Consider the following 20,431-nt stretch of genomic DNA (forward strand, 5'->3'; position numbering starts at 1 on the left):
CCCCAGTAACATAAGCACCTCAGTGTCTCTTTGACTTTCTACCCAATATTATCACCTTCACTGCTAAAGCTGATCAGCTAACTCAACCCGGACCAGGAATGAAAGTTAAAACCTAGCAGCCCTGTGCGAGTCAGTGCCACACATTGCAGCCCTGTGGGAGGGACATTGTCAGTGAGTTGTACACAATAATACTACAATAGCAGTGATTAAAACAGTAACCACGGTAATCGTGATTAAATGAAAAGAAAAAGTAACCTCTTCCATTTTGAAATCAGCTTTTCATTCCCCTTCACGTACTCTGCTTTCACCGCGTCACACGTTGTCCACACACCCAGAGCGCTCTGCACCCACATCTCTCCCCTCACTCATCTGAAACCAGCGGCACCAGAAAGGCTGAGGAATAATTCACTTCCCGACTCTCATCCGCTCAGCACCTCCTGACCATGGCATGGCCGAGATAGGGCACTCAGAGGCATGCAAGTGGAACTGTGGTCGGGAGCTGCATTCAATCATCCCATGGCATTCCACACTGGTACACACTCGGCCATTAAAGGGACAGTAACTGCCTGAGTAAACAGGCAATACTGCTTTATATAGAATTACATAGAATCTACAGCACAGAAACAGGCCATTCGGCCCAACAGGTCCATGTCGGTGTTTATACTCCACATGAACCTCCTCCCTCCCTACTTCATCTAACTCAATCAACATAACTTTTTATTCATTTCTCTCTCATATGTTTACCTAGCTTCCCCTTAAATGCATCATTGCAACAAACACTACTTCAGGCTGGTTTTAAAATAATACCTTTTATTATGATACAAAATTCATGGGCGGTGAGTCCATGTGTGTGTGACAAGTGCACATGTCAGCCGTGGCTCAGTGGGAGCACTCTCGCCTCTGGGTCAGAAGGTCCTGGGTCAGCCGTGGCTCAGTGGGAGCACTCTCGCCTCTGGGTCAGAAGGTCCTGGGTTCAAATCCCACTCCAGAGACTTGAGCACATAATCTAAGCTAACACTCCCAGTACGGAACTGAGGGAGTGCTGCACTGTCGGAGGTGCCATCTTTCAGATGAAATGCTAAACTGAGGCCTTGTCTGCCCTCAGGTGGACGTAAAAGATCCCATGGTGCTATTTTGAAGAAGAGCAGGGGGGTTCTCCCCAGGTGTCCTGGCCAATATTTATCCCCCAACCAACATCACTAAAACAGATTATCTGGTCATTCATCTCATTGTTGATTGTGGGATCTTGCTGTGCGCAAATTGGCTGCCACGTTTCCTACTTTACAACAGTGACTACACTTCAAAAAAAAAGGTACTTCATTGGCTGTAAAGCACTTTGGGACATCCTGAGGTTGTGAAAGATGCTAAATAAATGCGGGTTCTTTCCTTTTACTTGTGCCAGTTGCAAACTATCTGGCGAAAAACAGAATGAAGGTTCTATAAGGATAAGTGTAGACAGAGATGATTGAATGTTGTACAGGACACAGTGGGGGTGAAATTCCTCCTGGTTGGTAACACAACATGGGTGGTAGTGAATCAGGAGCCTATTTTACACTCAAAGAAGATCAGGCAAAGTTTACAACAGCTGGCCAATTCGCTCGGCCCATTATGGAATGTGACTGGGCAGGTTTTAATTCTGCTTTGTATGTGGGTCTGTTTGGTTTAGTTGCACACTTGCTGGTGTATTTACCAACTAAGGTATTAATGGAAGAGGAGAGGAGACCTGATAAAGGCTCAATCCTGACACATTCTATATTCCTCAAACTGAGGAATGTTTCCAGTGCACAGACTGTCCACTCCTTTCACAGGGCAACCCCAGTAAAAAGTAAGGAAATTCATTTGCAAGATATTAATGTTTGTTTGTTTTCCAAGCTCCCTTGGCAGTTGAATTCATGAAGATCATTATTCAGCATTCTGTCCAGTCTACCCATCGAGCATTCCCACAGGAGGGATTGCAGTGGTTTCTATTTTCCCCACAGCTGGCTTTCCCAAGCTCCCACACCATGGTCAGCTACAGGATGAACAGAATATTGTTTCCAAAAGCAGCAGATCAATTTGACTTCCCCCTCAATCATTGGTGCTCATTCTGCTTCAAATTATTTGCTAATAATATAATTAAACAGTAGGGAAAATTCTCTTACAAATTTGGAAAATAAAAGGAAGCTGAACTAAGGTCTATACTACCAAATTTTTAAAAATTCATTCTCGGGATGTGGGCATCGCTGGCGAGGCCGGCATTTATTGCCCATCCCTAATTGCCCTTGAGAAGGTGGTGATGAGCCGTCTTCTTGAACTGCTGCAGTCCGTGTGGTGAAGGTTCTCCCACAGTGCTGTTAGATAGAGAGGTCCAGGATTTTGACCCAGCGACGATGAAGGAACGGCCGATATATGTCCAAGTCAGGGTGGTGTATGACTTGGATGGGAACCTGGAGGTGATGGTGTTCCCAAACACCTCCATAAGAGTATTCCACTCTGCTCCTGAAGGGGCACTCAATTACACAGACACCAGTTGCCCCTTCAGTATCTTACCCAAGTGACCCATCTTTATGCGTGGACATTGACCGTGAATGTTGGCAGGTTTTTCAACCACCTCCACAACTTGAGCTCATCCAAAACTCTGCTGTCTGTGTCCTAACTCGCACCAGGGCCCGTTCACCCATCACCCCTGTGCTCGCTGACCTACATTGACTCCCAGTCCAGCAACGCCTCGATTTTAAAATTTGTATCCTCGTGTTCAAATCCCTCCCTGGCCTCACCCCTCCCTATCTCTGCAACCTCCTCCAGCCCTACAACCCTCCGAGATCTCTGCGTTCCTCTAACTCTAGCCTCTTGTGCATTCCCCACTTCCTTTGCCCCACCCTTGGCAGCCGTACCTTCAGCCGTCTAGACCCTAAGGTCTGGAATTCTCTCCCTAAACCTCTACGACTACCCTCCTTTAAGAAACTCCTTAAAACCTACCTATTTGCCCAAGCTTTCAGGCACCTGTCCTGATATCTCCTTTTTTGGCTCAGTGTTAATTTTTGTTGCATTCGCTCCTGTGAAGCGCCTTGGGATGTTTTACTACATTAAAGGCGCTATATAAATGCAAGTTGTTGTTGTTATTGAAGACATAGAAATAAGTCCAGTCCTATTCTCTACCAGCACCCATAGGTGCATTGTCCAGGAGGGCTCACAGGGTATCTATCAGGGTGAGATTGCCCCTTCCTTGCCCAGGACACCAACACCCAATTGTAATGCCCCCTACTGCTGCCCTGGTTGAGATTGGCTAATTCCGCACAGACTGGGGATCGACACTGGAACGTTTTGATGTGTTTGGCTCAGTTACACACCACCTTAACCAACTGGTTACAGATTATCCCAATCACCTGCCAACCAATCTGATACCAATAACCCAGACAAGGTTTTGATGCATCTCTCAAATCTACTTTATTAAAGACCAGAAAAAACCCAAAGAGCAAAACATTATACAAAGGTCAATAGATTTTATGTTCTTCTGAGGATTATGGAGACTACGGCTGGATGAGAAGAGCTCGGTTAACGTGATGAATCCTTAACCTCCTCATGGGACTCGACAACTACGCCATCAACAACCTTTTCAGTAATGGTCACGACCTTTCTGGTTGTCACCACTGTAGGTTCTGTAACAAATAAATGTAAAAACAATTGAAAATAAGTAAGCAGAAAAACCTTGTATTTATACATCACCTTTCAGGACCTCGGGACTTTATAGCCAACAAAGTACTTTTGACGTGTAGACACTGTTGTAATGTATAAACACAGCAGTCAATTTGAGCACAGCAAGATCCCACTAACAGCAATGTGATAATGACCAGATCATCTGTTTTAGTGATGTTGGTCAAGGGATAAATATTGGCCAAGACAACAGGCGAACTCCCCTGCTCTTCTTCGAACATTGTCATGGGATCTTTATGTCCACCTGAGTGGGCAGACTTAGTTTAACATCTCATCCGAAAGACTGCACCTCCAACATTGTCGCACTCCCTCAGTACTGCATCGAATGGCCAACCTGGATTATATGCTCAAGTCTCTGGATCGGGAATTGAACCCACCGCCTTCCAGCTCAGAGGCGAGAGTGCTACCCTCTGAGATCAAGGTGGTTAATTCTGGCTGAATTTCCCCTCTCCAGCTAAGGCTAATTGTAACGTCGCAACTAATACTCCAGATGAGATCTACTAACTCGGCACAGTTACTGAGACCTTTCTGGAGTGTATGGTTCACAATCTAGACTCAACCCATGAGTGAGATACATTCAGCAGGAGCCTTCTGGGCAGTACGATAATTGGAAATGTGATAAATAATCTAAGGTCGCGTATCTGACTCGTCCGTAAGCTCTGTTCTCAGTTTGGCAAATAAGTTTTATTTGATTATTGTACGGAAACTCACACAGAAGCTGGGTGAATGGACACAGGCCAACACCACACAAGCAATTACCAAAGATAATGGGCCTGATCTTGCTGGAAAATTAACGATGCACGAGATTATTAATACACAAAACAGCCAGCAGCTTCAGGGGATTAAGAGATACTCCGTGAGTTGTGAATATCTAGAACTTGCTGGTCGATTTACACTGCTTCGCTGTTAGTGTCACACAAACGGCATCTTGCCCTTTGCCTCCCTGTTAGTTTTAAGAAATTGCTGGATTTGCACATTAATTGCCGGTGAAACTCGCAGCAGAAAGTTAAGTCTGGTAATTAATAGCGTAAGTACCATTTTAACAATGAGGTAATTGTTAATGGCGGCCAATCAACCTCTCCAGCCCAGAAAGGGAACAATTTAATCTGTTGAGTTGCATTCCTTCAGATTGTGAATTGTTCTTAGAGATTTTAAAAATATCAAATTTTTAATCTTTTTCTTACTTTTCCTTTCTGTTTCTTCTCTTTCTCTTAATCCAATTTTTCTTTTTTCTTTCCCTCTCTTTATTTCTCTTTCTGCATCTGATTTGATTCTAATTCACCCGATTTCCTTCTCTGTCGTTCCTCTGATTCTTTCTCAATCCTTAAATCTCGTTGATTAAGGAGTTCGACTGTTGGTGCCGCCGGTCACTCAGGTCCCAGATGCCCCGTTGCCCTCAGTGCCCCATTATCCGGTGCCCCGTTGCCCTCACCGTCCCGTTATCCAGTGCCCCGTTGCCCTCAGTGCCCCGTTATCCGGTGCCCCGTTGCCCTCAGTGCCCCGTTATCCGGTGCCCCGTTGCCCTCACTGCCCCGTTATCCAGTGCCCCGTTGCCCTCAGTGCCCCGTTATCCGGTGCCCGTTGCCCTCACTGCCCCGTTATCCAGTGCCCGTTGTCCTCACTGCCCTGTTATCCAGTGCCCGTTGCCCTCAGTGCCCCGTTATCCGGTGCCCGTTGCCCTCACTGCCCCGTTATCCATTGCCCGTTTCCCTCAGTGCCCCGTTATCCGGTGCCCCGATGCCCTCACTGCCCCGTTATCCGGTGCCCCGATGCCCTCAGTGCCCCGTTATCCGGTGCCCCGTTGCCCTCAGTGCCCCGTTATCCGGTGCCCCGATGCCCTCACTGCCCCGTTATCCGGTGCCCCGTTGCCCTCAGTGCCCCGTTATCCAGTGCCCCGTTGCCCTCAGTGCCCCGTTATCCAGTGCCCGTTGCCCTCAGTGCCCCGTTATCCGGTGCCCCGTTGCCCTCAGTGCCCCGTTATCCGGTGCCCCATTGCCCTCAGTGCCCCGTTATCCGGTGCCCCGTTGCCCTCAGTGCCCCGTTATCCGGTGCCCCGTTGCCCTCAGTGCCCCGTTATCCGGTGATGGTCTGCGGTTGCTGCCGGGCAAATCAACACTTCTTTATCACTTTGTGCTGTGCTTCTGGTACATTCAGCGGCAATGCCCGGAGTCCTTGGTGGGACCATTACCCGCAGTTACCACTGAGCTCACGCGTGTGCGGAACTCTGCTCTCTAATCGCAGCCTCCAACCCAATAGACAACCAGCTGTGCTGAATCAATAGATAGTAAAAGCCACCAGAGCTTGGGAAAAACATTTAAAAACAAAAGCATGTTAAAAGCAAGCTTTGTTCCTGTGACCTTTGCACTGCTGCTGTGAAGCCAGCGGATGCAGGAGCGAGTGCTGGAGGTGATAGCCACCACACTGACAGGACACCGTGTGTCAGTATAGCTCAGGTAACACGTTCAAGTTCCACACAAAGGCCCAGAGCTCCCTCAGAGCTGTTCCCGCTCGGTCACCGTAACTTCGCTGGAAGTGTGACGGGAATCTTGTGAGCACGCGGAATGGCCTTTAACAAGGTAGATTTCAGTGATGTACCAAAATCTTGCACGGGGTATTGGTATCAAGCTGGTTGGCAGGGGACATAATCTTAAAATTAGGACTGAAAGACCAAGGGGAGTGGAAATCTGGAACTCTCCCCCCCAAAAGGCTGTGGATGCTGGGGGTCAATTGGAGCTTTCAAGCCTGAGATCGATAGATTTTTGTTGGGCTAAGGGTATCAAGGGATATGGAACCAAGGCGGGAAAATGGAGTTGAGGTGCAGATCAGCCATGATCGAATTGAATAGCGGAGCAGGCTCGAGGGGCTGAATGGCCTCCTCCTGTCCCTAATGTTCCTATGTTCCTAAGTGGGGGTGAACCATAGTATATAGGGTTATCCAACATTGAGATTTGCTGCTTTGCTTTGGAACACATGCATCGTTTCCATTTTACAGAGCTGAGTACGAGAGAGGCACAGCAGAGTGACAAACCCTCAGACCCATCTCTGCCTTTAACTCAAGTGAAAAGAGTCCCAGATTGAAAACATCTTTCTCTCCACCTTGCTCTTCCCCATCCCGCTATGGAAAAGGTTTTGTCAGACTCCATGATTTTCTCCCTCTATGAATTTCCCCTGCGGTTTATACCCTGCCGTACTGGTCTGGTGAGACCAGGACATTCCATTTTCTTACCTTCAATGGTCTTTATGGTTTTGATTTCCGTTGTATGTCTGGTGGTAAAAGAAGGATAATTAACAATTAGGCAACAAAACAAAAATTGGTCAATTAAAATTCTTCTGTGGGAGGAAGCCTGGTAATCAGCGATGCAAGTACACTGGAAGAACATGAGCTCTCAACTGGGATGGACACAGTTAGAGAGCTAAGGTGAGATACGTCTCAGAAATGGAAAGAGTGCTCTTATGGTTAGCATGGAACTCCAGGCGAAGAGCCAGAGCCCATACTGCAAACACTATCGAGGCTGAAATAAATAAGTAGCGTTTACAACAAGCTTGGGTTATAAAAGCCTCAGGATTGTTCAGGAAGGGAAGACTGAGAGAGGACAATAGCCAGCGAGTGTTTGTTGGGTGAGACCAACTGATGGAGATCAAGGGTTTGGTTCTTTTCCCACCTAACATCTTCTCCATCCAAGAGGCGACGGTAAGTGGCGATCTCCATCTCTAGTCTGGTTTTGATGTCCAGAAGCTGCGTGTACTCTTGGACCTGGCGTTGCATATCGGCCCGGATCTGTATCAGTTCTGCCTCTCGATCACTGAGGATAGCCTGAAGTCTGTACAGTTCTTCAGCATAACGGTCTTCTGTTTCCTGCAGAGTTGCTTCTAGAGACATTTTCTGAATTTAAAGAGCAACAGTCAGTGACCTGCCTTTCCAGCAGTTGGGGTGAATACAAGCCCAAATTACTGAGAGCGCTATCCCAAACTGTACTCACCACGCTCAGCAGCGTCTGCACATCAATCTCCACTCCCTGGAGTTTGCGCCTCTGTTCAGTAAGCTGTGTCTTTTCCGTTTGAACTATCTCAGTGTTAGAAGCCACTGTCTGCTGCAGATTCGCGCTCTGTAATAAAACATTTTAAAAGTTCTAAGTGACAGAAGGTGCAAGCATCTAATACAAAGCGAGGGTGACTGTGGGGACGGCTGGAACCATCTCTATTTATAATTCTTGCGAGTAGAATTATTCCTCCCGATGGGCCAACGGGTGAAGGCACTGCCCAGTGTGGTACTGAACCATAAAGACCACAAGATTCAGGACCCCACCCTGATCTGTGCCAAGTTAACTGCTGTTAGTCAGAGTGATGGTAAGGGCACTATAATTGTCCACAATGCAACTAGGGAAAAGGAACAAATCTCTGTCAGGGTCCCTGCCCCTGACACCAGTGATAACAGCTGGCAAGTTCATGGTGCTAATCGATTGTGACAACCACAAAAAGAGTGGAACACAGGATGGAATCACAGTAAAAAGGTATATCAAAAATACCTGCTTTAGATGGATAAGGTTTCTGGCTAGAAGCTGACCTAACATTACAGGATAAGAACATAAGAAATAGGAGCAGGAGTAGGCCATTCAATCAGATCATGGCTGATCTTCAACCTCAACTCCACTTTCCCGCCCGATCCCCATTTCCCTTGATTCCCCTAGAGTCCAAAAATCTATCGATCTCAGCCTTGAATATACTCAACGACTGAGCATCCACAGCCCTCTGGGGTGGAGAATTCCAAAGATTCACAACCTTCTGAGTGAAGAAATTTCTCCTCATCTCGGTCCTAAATGGCCGACCCCTTATCCTGAGACTATGCCCCCTAGTTCCAGACTCTCCAGCCAGGGGAAACAGCTTCTCAGCATCTACCCTGTCAAGCACCCTAAGAATTTTATGTTTCAATGAGATCACCTCTCATTCTTCTAAACTCCAGAGAGTATTGGCTCATTCTACTCAACCTCTCCTCATAGGACAACCCTCTCATCCCAGGAATCAATCTAGTGAGCCTTTGTTGCACCACCTCTAAGGCAAGTACATCCTTCCTTAGATAATGATGGGACTTAAGAGGCCAAAATGATTATTGGAGTTAGGCTTTACGAGAGTCTAGACCGTGTGTACCTTGGTGGGGGGAGGAGACTATGAATCGCCCTTATCTCTTGTACATCCCCCACTTCCTTCACCCCACCATTGGTGGCTGTTCCTTCAGAGGCCCAATTCCCTCCCTAAGCCTCTCTGCCTCTCCGCCTCTCTCGCCCCTCCGCCCCTTCGCCTCTCTCCTCTCCACCTCTCTCTCCACCTCTCGCCTCTCCACCTCTCCGCCTCTCCGCCTCTCTTTCCTCTCCGCCCCTTCACCTCTCCGCCTCTCTTTCCTCTCCGCCCCTCCGCCTCTCTTTCCTCTCTGCCCCTTCGCCTCTCCGCCTCTCCATCTTTCTCTCCTCTCCGCCTCTCTCTCCTCTCCACCCCTCCACCTCTCCGCCTCTCGCTCCTCCTTTTAAGACACTCCTTAAAACCCATCTCTTTGACCAAGCTTTCGGTCACATGTCTTAATATCTCCTTCTTTGGCTCAGTGTCAATTTTTGTCTGATTATGTCCCTGTGTTGCCCCTTGGGATGTTTTTACTACATTAAAGATGCTGTATAAAGATGCTGTATAAAGGTGCTGTATAAAGATGCTGTATAAAGGTGCTGTATAAAGATGCTGTTTAAAGGTGCTTGTATAAAGATGCTGTATAAAGGTGCTTGTATAAAGGTGCTTGTATAAAGATGCTGTATAAAGGTGCTTGTATAAAGATGCTGTATAAAGATGCTGTATAAAGGTGCTGTATAAAGGTGCTTGTATAAAGATGCTGTATAAAGGTGCTTGTATAAAGATGCTGTATAAAGATGCTGTATAAAGATGCTGTATAAAGGTGCTTGTATAAAGATGCTGTTTAAAGGTGCTTGTATAAAGATGCTGTATAAAGGTGCTTGTATAAAGGTGCTTGTATAAAGGTGCTTGTATAAAGGTGCTTGTATAAAGATGCTGTATAAAGGTGCTTGTATAAAGATGCTGTATAAAGATGCTGTATAAAGATGCTGTATAAAGGTGCTTGTATAAAGATGCTGTTTAAAGGTGCTTGTATAAAGATGCTGTATAAAGGTGCTTGTATAAAGGTGCTTGTATAAAGATGCTGTATAAAGGTGCTTGTATAAAGATGCTGTATAAAGATGCTGTATAAAGGTGCTGTATAAAGGTGCTTGTATAAAGATGCTGTATAAAGGTGCTTGTATAAAGATGCTGTATAAAGGTGCTTGTATAAAGGTGCTTGTATAAAGATGCTGTATAAAGGTGCTTGTATAAAGATGCTTGTATAAAGATGCTGTATAAAGGTGCTTGTACAAAGATGCTGTATAAAGATGCTGTATAAAGGTGCTTGTATAAAGATGCTGTATAAAGATGCTTGTATAAAGGTGCTGTATAAAGGTGCTTGTATAAAGGTGCTGTATAAAGATGCTGTATAAAGGTGCTTGTATAAAGGTGCTTGTATAAAGGTGCTGTATAAAGGTGCTTGTATAAAGATGCTGTATAAAGGTGCTTGTATAAAGGTGCTTGTATAAAGGTGCTTGTATAAAGATGCTGTATAAAGATGCTTGTATAAAGGTGCTTGTATAAAGATGCTGTATAAAGGTGCTGTATAAAGATGCTGTATAAAGATGCTGTATAAAGGTGCTGTATAAAGATGCTGTATAATGGTGCTGTATAAAGGTGCTTGTATAATGATGCTGTATAAAGGTGCTGTATAAAGATGCTGTATAAAGGTGCTGTATAAAGATGCTGTATAAAGATGCTGTATAAAGATGCTGTATAAAGATGCTGTATAAAGGTACTGTATAAAGGTGCTGTATAAAGGTGCTGTATAAAGATGCTGTATAAAGGTACTGTATAAAGGTGCTTGTATAAAGGTGCTTGTATAAAGATGCTGTATAAAGGTGCTTGTATAAAGGTGCTTGTATAAAGGTGCTGTATAAAGATGCTGTATAAAGGTACTGTATAAAGGTGCTTGTATAAAGGTGCTTGTATAAAGATGCTGTATAATGATGCTGTATAAAGGTGCTGTATAAAGGTGCTGTATAAAGATGCTGTATAAAGGTGCTTGTATAAAGATGCTGTATAAAGGTGCTGTATAAAGGTGCTGTATAAAGATGCTTGTATAAAGGTGCTTGTATAAAGGTGCTTGTATAAAGATGCTGTATAAAGGTGCTGTATAAAGATGCTGTATAAAGGTGCTTGTATAAAGATGCTGTATAAAGATGCTGTATAAAGGTACTGTATAAAGGTGCTGTATAAAGATGCTTGTATAAAGATGCTGTATAAAGGTGCTTGTATAAAGATGCTGTATAAAGGTGCTGTATAAAGATGCTTGTATAAAGATGCTGTATAAAGGTGCTTGTATAAAGATGCTTGTATAAAGATGCTGTATAAAGGTGCTTGTATAAAGATGCTGTATAAAGGTGCTGTATAAAGGTGCTGTATAAAGGTGCTGTATAAAGATGCTTGTATAAAGATGCTTGTATAAAGATGCTGTATAAAGGTGCTTGTATAAAGATGCTTGTATAAAGATGCTGTATAAAGGTGCTGTATAAAGGTGCTTGTATAAAGATGCTTGTATAAAGATGCTGTATAAAGATGCTGTATAAAGGTGCTGTATAAAGATGCTTGTATAAAGATGCTTGTATAAAGATGCTGTATAAAGGTGCTTGTATAAAGATGCTTGTATAAAGATGCTGTATAAAGGTGCTTGTATAAAGATGCTGTATAAAGGTGCTGTATAAAGGTGCTTGTATAAAGATGCTGTATAAAGATGCTGTATAAAGGTGCTTGTATAAAGATGCTTGTATAAAGATGCTGTATAAAGGTGCTGTATAAAGGTGCTTGTATAAAGATGCTTGTATAAAGATGCTGTATAAAGGTGCTGTATAAAGATGCTTGTATAAAGATGCTGTATAAAGATGCTTGTATAAAGATGCTGTATAAAGGTGCTGTATAAAGATGCTTGTATAAAGATGCTGTATAAAGATGCTTGTATAAAGATGCTGTATAAATGCAAGTTGTTGTTGTCTCACAGCGAAACTCTAGCAGGACCAAATGGTTACAGAGTGGATGAGAATATATTTGTTAATCATAAAAGTTTTATAATAATTAAGCCACAAATTCTCTGACTCTTCTTTGCACACATATTCACACAAGTGTTAATCAAGACTGCTCTCACTTCCCATATTTAATTTTAATCTGTATCATTCTTGGATGAGCCTATCATGGATTCTCACTGAGTGATTTATTTACAGCTGTCTGTCCCTGGTTCTGTGCCTGTCTGAGAGCCCCGTATTGTGGCACTGTCCTGCTTGGCCTTTCTCCTTACCTGTTCCTTGTACCAGGCCTCTGCTTCCCTCTGGTTCTTGGTCGCCATTTGTTCGTACTTTTCTCTCATTTCAGCCAGAACTTCGGTCAAATCGATGCCTGGGGCAGAATCCACGTCTACCGTGACTGTGCCACGAAGCTGATTGCGTAGAGACTTCATCTCCTAAAGAATTCAGAGAGAAAAAGAGAGATTAAGATGTCAGGTAACAAGCAGATGAGTTTTCCAACCTAGTGGTTTTGGTATTGGACTAGTAACCCAAAGGCTCTGAGTTCCAGTTTTGCAGATTGATACCAAATTGGGTGAAGTGGCAAATGATTAATATCAACGCGCACAAATTCGAAAGGATCTTGGCGAGTTTGATCAGTGGGCAGGAAAATGACAGACGCTAAACGTGTGCGAAGCCAGAACGTACTTGAGGTGTCGGAGCTCGAGCGAGATCTTGGGATTTAGAGAAAAGGGGCTCGATTTTCCCGGGAAATTGCAGGTGCGTTGGGGGCGGGAGGGCTCTGAAAATCGGGGAAATCCCGTCCTGGTTTGGAGCCCGGCTCCAACCCACCGACTTCCGAGTTCCCCACGGACGCACCTGTGTGCGCGGGAGACCCAAATCTGGAAGTCCAGCCGGCAATTAAAGCCGTCAGGATGATAGTTAAAGAGCCAAATGTACCTCATTGAGGTACTTAAGGCACTTTACTAGTTTGAACGATTTTTAACTTATCTGGGCTGCTTTCCCAAGGCTTCTGATTCCCGCCTGGTGAAACCAGGGCCGGATCAGGGAAAAAGAAACAAAATAAATTACATCAAAAACCATTGCACAAAGTTAAAACACAAAATCAATCTACCTTTCCACCCTGCTCCGCCGTCCGATCTCTCCCTCTCCGATCTCCTCCTCTTCACCCCCCGATGTCCCCCATCTCCCCTTCTTCACCCCCCCCCGGTGTTCCCCCCGATCTGCCCCTCTCCCTCCCGATCTTTCCCTCTCCTCCCTGATCTTTCCCTCTCCTCCGATCTGCCCCTCTCCCCCCAATCTTCCCCTCTCCCTCCAATCTTCCCCTCTCCCTCCAATCTTCCCCTCTTCCTCCAATCTTCCCCTCTTCCTCCAATCTTCCCCTTTCCTCCCGATCTTCCCCTCTTCCTCCAATCTTCCCCTCTTCCTCCAATCTTCCCCTTTCCTCCCGATCTTCCACTCTCCCCCCAATCTTCCACTCTTCCCCACCCCCGATCTTCCGTTCCAGCGCCAGATGACGTCTTGCTCTCTGTCTTTCTCCCCCACCCCACCCCTCGCGTGGCAGTTCATCACCATCAATTACGATGTGATCGCGTCGGAAACGGAAAATTTTGTTTATTCCCCCACCTCCCCGCTGCCAACCCACCATCATTTCAAAATTGAGCCCCGGGTCACTAAAGCACAATGTCCCCAGACTGTTTAAAAAAAAAAGCTAACAGAATGCTGGGATGCATAGCAAGGGGTACAACATATGAATCCCAACAGGTCATTTTAAAACTGTATTTGGCCCTGGGCCGACCACATCTGGACTACTGTATGCAATTTTGATCTCCCTATTTCAAAAAGGATATTCAGTTATTGGAGGGGTACAGAGAAGGGTATTCAGTTATTGGAGGGGTACAGAGAATGGCTACAGAATGGATCCCAGAACTTAAGGGAATGACGTATGTGGAATGATCAACTACTCTGGGTATTTTCTCTCTTGAAATGAGAAGACCGAGCGGGGATTTGATAGAAGTGTTTACAATTATGAAAGGTTGGGACAAATTAGATCCAAGTAAGTTTTTCTGCCATGTACAGAATTTAAGTAAAAGAGGTCATATTTACAAATTAAGTGCAACAAAAGAAAATAGAGAATGCAGAAGGACCTTTTTAAACCAAAAGGGGCGGTGAGAATGTGGAACAGATTCCCAACACGGGCGATGGATCAAGAAACCTTAATGTTTTCGAGAAGGAACTAGAGAGGTTCTTGTCAACAAATTGGATTCAGGGTCATTAGAAATGCACCAAAGGGAACACTGTGGCCATGTGGGCTAAATGGGCCAATGGTCTCCTCCTGCCTGAAACTCTTATTATGTAACTATTCCACCAGGGCAAGTTGGAAAATTGAATTCAATAAATCTGGTAATTTGTGGCTTGCACTTGTCTTGAAAACCCAACTGGGTCAGTAATGTCCTCCTGGGAAGGGAATCTGCTGTCCTTACCCGGCCTGGCCTACATGTGACCCCAGTCCTACGCAATATGATTCTTAATGCTCTCAGGGCAACTAGGCTTCAGCAATAAATATTACTTTACCAGCGTGGCCCACATCACAAGAACAAATTTTAAAAGCCCCTAACCCCACAGGCCATTCATTTGACATTTTACTAAAGTTAACACAAAACTTTTTTTTTATTATTAGGCTTTCTGCCACTTACTTCTTCATGGTTTTTCTTGATGTAAATCTGTTCTTCCCTCAGTCCTTCAATCTGCGAATCCAGTTCAACTCTAGCCAAGTTCAATTCATCCAGCACCTTGCGCAATCCATTCATGTCCATCTCCACCCCACGCCTGATGGCGAGCTCGGACTCGTATCTACAAGATAGGAGGGAAAGAAAATGGTTTGCTATTTGTTTTGAAGATATTATTAGACCTGAAAGCGCAGCACTCCAATGTGATCAGTGCCAATCATAATATATTTCCCGAGGGTCACTTGTGACCTCCTTCCCCTCACCTGCAGCCCTTAGAAGACTTCCTGGGCATGTGACTATGGGCCCCGATGCATATCTGACTAATTTAGTTGAATTTTTGAGGTCACCAACATGGTGAATAGGGCAGGGTCTATTGGATGCTGTCTATATGGACTTCCAAAGGGCATTTGATAAGGTTCCACACAAGAGACTATTAGCACATGGAATTGGAGGTAACCTTGTGATATGGGTTGGTAATTGGTTGGGAGGCAGGAAGCAGAGAGTAGGGATAAAGGGAATGTACTCTGATTGGCAGCATGTGATAAATTGGTGTTCCCCAGGGATCTGTACTGGGGCCTCAGCTTTTCACCATTTGTATATTATTGAAGGAATAGAGAGTTGTATATCCAAGTTTGCAAATGACATTGAGCTAGGAGAGACAGTAAGTTTTGCAGATTGGAGCAAGGAGTTACAAAGGGACATAGACAGATTAACTGAGTGGACAAATCTGTGGCAGATGGAGTTCAATGTGGGAAAGTATGAGGCCATCCACTTTGGATCCAAGAAAGACAAATTGGAATAATGGCAAGAGACTAGGAACAGTGGAGGAGAAATGGAATTTGGATATCAATGTAGACAAATCACTAAAAGCTAGTGGACAGATGCAAAAAATAATCAAAAGGCGAGTAGAATGTTTTAACAAAAATAATTTAAAACGTAACCATTTGGCCTTCCTTTGGCTGGATGGCCAGGTGAAACTGGGCAGAGCCTGCAAGACACATGTTCCACACAGGCATGACCCAAAATAGCCATCGTGGTCCTACATGCGTCCTAGCACCTCAATGTGAACATAAAAAGGGCTCACTGGCCAACTCAGGCGGGCGCTCCAACTGGCCAGGGGTAGGGCCTTCCCAAGTTGGCGTCGGTCAGATTGGGAGTGGGAATGGGGCAGCAAGCTTTTTTCCGCCTTTTAAAGGCCACTAATGCCATGTTTCCACCAAGTGGTACCAGTGAAAATCTTCCCGGAGAAGTAATTCCTGCACCGGACTCCAGCTTAGGCAATACAGGATATGGCAGTGAACGGGCAAATGGTTATTTAAAGGGCGGGAAGTGGCAGGAAGGTTTGTAAATTCAGAGATCTACTTGGTTGCTTAAAAGTGCTCCAAATCCCAAGGTCTAAGCTGTATTTTGACCTGTGTGTTGGAGCTTCAAAAAAACCTACCTCCTTGGACGACTAAAGAGAAACTGTTTCCACTGGTGGAGAGTCGATAACCAGGGGACACAGATTTAAGATAATTGGCAAAAGGACGGGGGGATTTTGAGGAGAATTTCTTTTATGCAGCGAGTTGTTATGATCTGGAATTCACTGCCTGAAGGGGCGGTGGAAGCAGATTCAATAATAACTTTCAAAAGGGAATTGGATAAATACTTTGAAAGAAAAAATTTGTAGCCTTTTGGGGAAAGAGAGGGGAAATCCGACTAATTGGATAGCTCTTTCAAAGAGCTGGCACAGGCACGATGGGCCGAATGGCCCCCTTTTATGCTGTAAGATTCTATGATTGTTTGGCCCTGTCTTCAACCACCTCCGTTAATCACCTCCCTTAACTCTTTGAATGCCTGTCCATTCCCCACTGTCTCTCTGGCGAGGTGTTGCTATGTGAATGATGCTGTACAGTGCAAGCTATTGTTATTCTTGGGAATTCTTCCTTGCTAATTTTAGTGATCACATGACTCACACCGATAGAAGCAAAAAAGGACTCACTTGGTTTTAAAGTCGTCAGCAGCCAGTTTAGCATTGTCAATCTGCAGCAAGACTCTGGCATTGGCCAGAGAAGCAGCATTGATCTGTAAAACACAAACATTAAATATACTTTATTTGTTTCTGCTTGTGGGAGAGTCCAAAACTAGAGGTCATAAGTATAAGATAGTCACTAATAAATCCAATAGGGAATTCAGGAGAAACTTCTTTACCCAGAGAGTGGTGAGAATGTGGAACTCGCTCCCACAAGGAGTAGTTGAGGTGAATAGTGTAGATGGATTTAAGGGGAAGCTCGATAAACACATGAGGGAGAAAGGAATAGAAGGATATGCTGATAGGGTGAGATGAAGTAGGGAGGGAGGAGGCTCGTGTGGAGCATAAACACCAGGATAGACCAGTTGGGCCGAATGGCCTGTTTCTGTGCTGTACATTCTATGTAATTCATCAATCTGGAACCCTCACAGAGTTTTGCTATTGATTGGAGTGGGGGGGAGCAGGACATTGTGTCCTTGTCGGGTATGTTTAAGAATCAAGCAGCTTTAGGCTTCCAGATGAAAATTCTAAGTTAATTTTCTAAGAAAGGTCAGAATATAATGCTCAGGGTTCCAGTCCCACATTTCCCTGGTAACAGTCCTCTGGTCATCCTACTTGTAGCGACTGCACTACTGCGGGAATGGACCAGGCTGCGGTCAGCGAGCGTGTCCTTTATGAAAGAAAGGGGTCAGTGAGGCAACAGTTACATGATGGCAACAGAAAGCAAAAACCCTGCAGGGGCTGGAAATCTGGAAACAGGAACAGAAAATGCTCCGTAGGTCAGGCTGTGCCTGTGGTGAGTCCGGAGGAAGGGTCTTTGACTCCTCTTTTGCCCCTTTACGTGTATCTGTACAGCGTGTCAGCACTTGAACGAGTGCCAGCAATGGATTCTACACGTGCACACAGGCACCATTACATATGCTATGCAAGCCCTTTCAATCAGCCAAGGTTGTCCTGGGGCAGAAGTGGAGGAGAGAAGTCCAAGCTGAGTTGGAGTAGATAGTCCTTAACCCCTGACCTTAGTGACTTTACATACCTGGGCTCGGAGGTCAGCAATGATTTTCCAGTAAGCCCCCATATCTTTGCTGTCCAATGGGGCCCTCTTCTCGTAGTACTCCCTGATCTGACGCTCCAGCTGGTTGTTGGACTTCTCCAAGTTGCGCACCTTGTCCAGGTAAGAGGCCAGGCGGTCATTCAGGTTCTGCATGGTCTGCTTCTCATTGATGTTGAAAGCCCCCAGGCCCCCCGAGCTGTAGCTTCCCGAATAGAAGACCTTGTTACCCCCATAGACGGAGTTGGAGGTCGAGATCCGGCTTCCACGGGAGGATGAAGCATAGACGCTGGCCGCTCGGCGGTTCTTGGACGCCGCGCTCCCCACACTGACCCTCTGAGATCTGGAGGAGGAGCTCAGGATCACCGAGCCACTGGGCCTGCGTACCGATGGCCCAGAGACGGAGTAGGAGCTGACGGATAAAGACATGGTTGCTGGGATTGGGATGGAGATTGAAGTTGTTCAACTCAGGCCCAGGAGAGCAAAGTGTCTGCCTGATCCACACTTCCAGCAACTTATGTATGAATTCTCCAATGGGTGGTTCTCCAACCCGTGATGGGATTGCAGAATGCAGATGATCAGGTTTGTAAGGTTAGACTGGAGGATGAAGGAAATATCAAGAATACTAGGGTGTGACAACAAATAGTTGCAGAGCTCCTACTGGCATAACTACATACCAACGTGGGGACAGGCCAAAAGAGACACATTCCATCACCAACTCACGACAACACCGAACTTCACCTGCCAAATTGCCAATAGCATATTTTCCAGAAAAAAACATTTATGGAATGCTTCTTTAAAATTCATTCTAAGGGGCTCTCCTAGGTTTGCATAGTCTGTAACAGAGCTTTACAGAACAAGACGATCCCAAGTTTCATCACTAGCCTGTGCTGAGTTAGCTGGACATCAGTAGGGGCCACAGTCGGTCTCAGTGGGCCTGGGTTAAAGGAAGGGAGAACTGACCATAATTTCCACTTCTGGAAGTGTGGGCTATTCAACGCAGGAGGGCTTAGCTGTGATGCCTCCTGTGTTGAATAGCCTACTGTCGCTCACTATTGAGGCTCGCACATGGGCTTTTGGGTGAGATATCAGATGACAAGGGGAGAATATTGGACTTAAATAATAAGTTGGTGTTTATCAATTGTGGCTTCTCTGATGTAATCAACTCTCAATTCTGACAGGTCAAGTTTACCTGCCCCTCTCAGAGGTGGACATGCAGGGGTTAAGCCATGCCATACCCAGGTGCCTGTTCCTAATGTGTGGGCCCAGACAGTTGAGTCTTGGCATGCTGTTCAACTGCAGGGGCCATCACTGCCAGATCTGATCCCGTCCTAATCAATTGGCACCTACCCACCTGCCATTTCCAGCAGGAGTCACTGGATCATGATTAACAGCAGGAACCCACGCTAATATTGGCTGATGGTAATGCTCAAGTCTAGCTAAGATCAGCTAACTCAGCACACAGCGGGGGGCGCAAATGGTAGCTCCCCGATCTATTTAGCTTACTACCACGTTTGTTCATTTTTGCCCTGAGCCGTTGCAGAAACACAGGTGAAATTTGACTGGTTTTTAAATCAGTGAACGTGTGAGTTGTCTCCTTAAGCTCAAATCAATAAACACTGAAGCTCCTAGACGGGGTGAGTAACCCTTGTTTAGTTCAGAATGTGGGAGACTGCCCTCTGCCGAGTGTCAGCTGTGGCTCAGTGGGCAGCACACCCACCTCTGAATTAGACAGGTCATGGGTTCAAGTCCCACTCCAGAGACTTGAGTGCACAATCTAGGCCTGACGCTCCCGGTGCAGTGCTGAGGGAGTGCTGCAGTATCGGTGGTGCCGTCTTTCAGATGAGATGTTAAACAGAGAACCCCATCTGTCCTCTCCAAGTAAATATTAAAGATCCCATGACGCTAATCTGAAGAAGATCAGTAGAGTTCTCCCCTGGTGTTCTGGACAACATTTATCCCTCAATAAGATTGCTAAAACAGATGATCTGGTCATTATCACGTTGCTATTTGTGGGATCTTGCTGTGCACAAATTGGCAGGTGGATTTCCTAACATCACAACAGTGACTACACTTCAAAAGCACTTGATTGGCTGTAAAGTGCTTTGTGGATGCCCTGAGTTTGTCGAAAGTTGCTAAGTAATTGCAAGTTTCTTTCTCTCTCTCTCTGTGAGCCAGATTCTGGACTTCACACTGTGAAATTGGCTCCCTTATACCCAGACTCAAAGACCCGTAACAAAACTGGAGCAGCAAGTCTGCTGAATGGAGCCAGATTTGGTAGCATAACTCCAGGATGTCAGTTTATGGACCAGGGTCTCACAGAATTGGAATGAGAACAGTGTCACTGCTCCTTTCAAATGAACTTTGGGTTGTACTGTCTCAAAAAATGCTGCTTTTCCTGATTATATAATCAGGCCACAGTGCATTCTTTAAATCTGGCCATGGGAGTCTGACAACCTAGAGGAGAGGAAAAGGTGGCAACGCCCATAGGAGGGACTGATGATGTCTGTAAAAGCTAATCCAGTTTTGTGAGTTCCTAAATTCTTAATTGTGCAAAACAACACCTGTTCTGATAACTTAATGACATTTTTCAAAGCAGCAATTGCAGGATAAATGTCGATTTGGATTGTGTTTCAAAATCGCATGTGGGCATGAGTCATGCGCTGAGCTTTGGGGAGTTTCAGTTCCTCTCTCCTTTAGCCTAAAGTCTTCAGTTCTGAAGCCCAGGGTCCTAGGAGGTCAAACGTGTCATCTGTTGCCTTGGCTCAAGTAAAATTCACCAGTCTTCATTACTTTG

The 20,431-nt window shown here is 45.4% G+C and overlaps 1 protein-coding gene across 1 annotated transcript; it reads right to left on the minus strand.

Annotated features, from left to right (window-relative positions):
* Positions 1-3,401: 3,401 nt before the first annotated feature.
* LOC137300229 (keratin, type I cytoskeletal 19-like) lies at positions 3,402-18,132 on the minus strand. Its single transcript, XM_067969328.1, has 8 exons — positions 17,620-18,132; positions 16,554-16,636; positions 14,540-14,696; positions 12,119-12,280; positions 7,674-7,799; positions 7,356-7,576; positions 6,920-6,957; positions 3,402-3,638 (listed from the first exon to the last, which is right to left on the minus strand). The coding sequence occupies exons 1-8, from the start codon at positions 18,061-18,063 to the stop codon at positions 3,535-3,537; spliced, it is 1,335 nt and encodes a 444-aa protein (XP_067825429.1). The 5' UTR covers positions 18,064-18,132; the 3' UTR covers positions 3,402-3,534.
* Between the last annotated feature and the right edge of the window lie 2,299 nt (positions 18,133-20,431).

The sequence above is a fragment of the Heptranchias perlo genome, chromosome 30 (genome assembly GCF_035084215.1).
Source record: "Heptranchias perlo isolate sHepPer1 chromosome 30, sHepPer1.hap1, whole genome shotgun sequence".
Taxonomy (NCBI): domain Eukaryota; kingdom Metazoa; phylum Chordata; class Chondrichthyes; order Hexanchiformes; family Hexanchidae; genus Heptranchias; species Heptranchias perlo.

Bases quoted from the DNA above. Each gene is read 5' to 3' on its own strand.
- LOC137300229 (XM_067969328.1), bottom strand. From the start codon at position 18,063: ATGTCTTTATCCGTCAGCTCCTACTCCGTCTCTGGGCCATCGGTACGC. The intron at 16,637-17,619 runs GTATGTAAAGTC...TGTGTTTTACAG, and splicing joins TTGCTGACCTCCGAGCCCAG to ATCAATGCTGCTTCTCTGGC. The intron at 14,697-16,553 runs GTGAGTCCTTTT...CCTATCTTGTAG, and splicing joins GCTGACGACTTTAAAACCAA to ATACGAGTCCGAGCTCGCCA.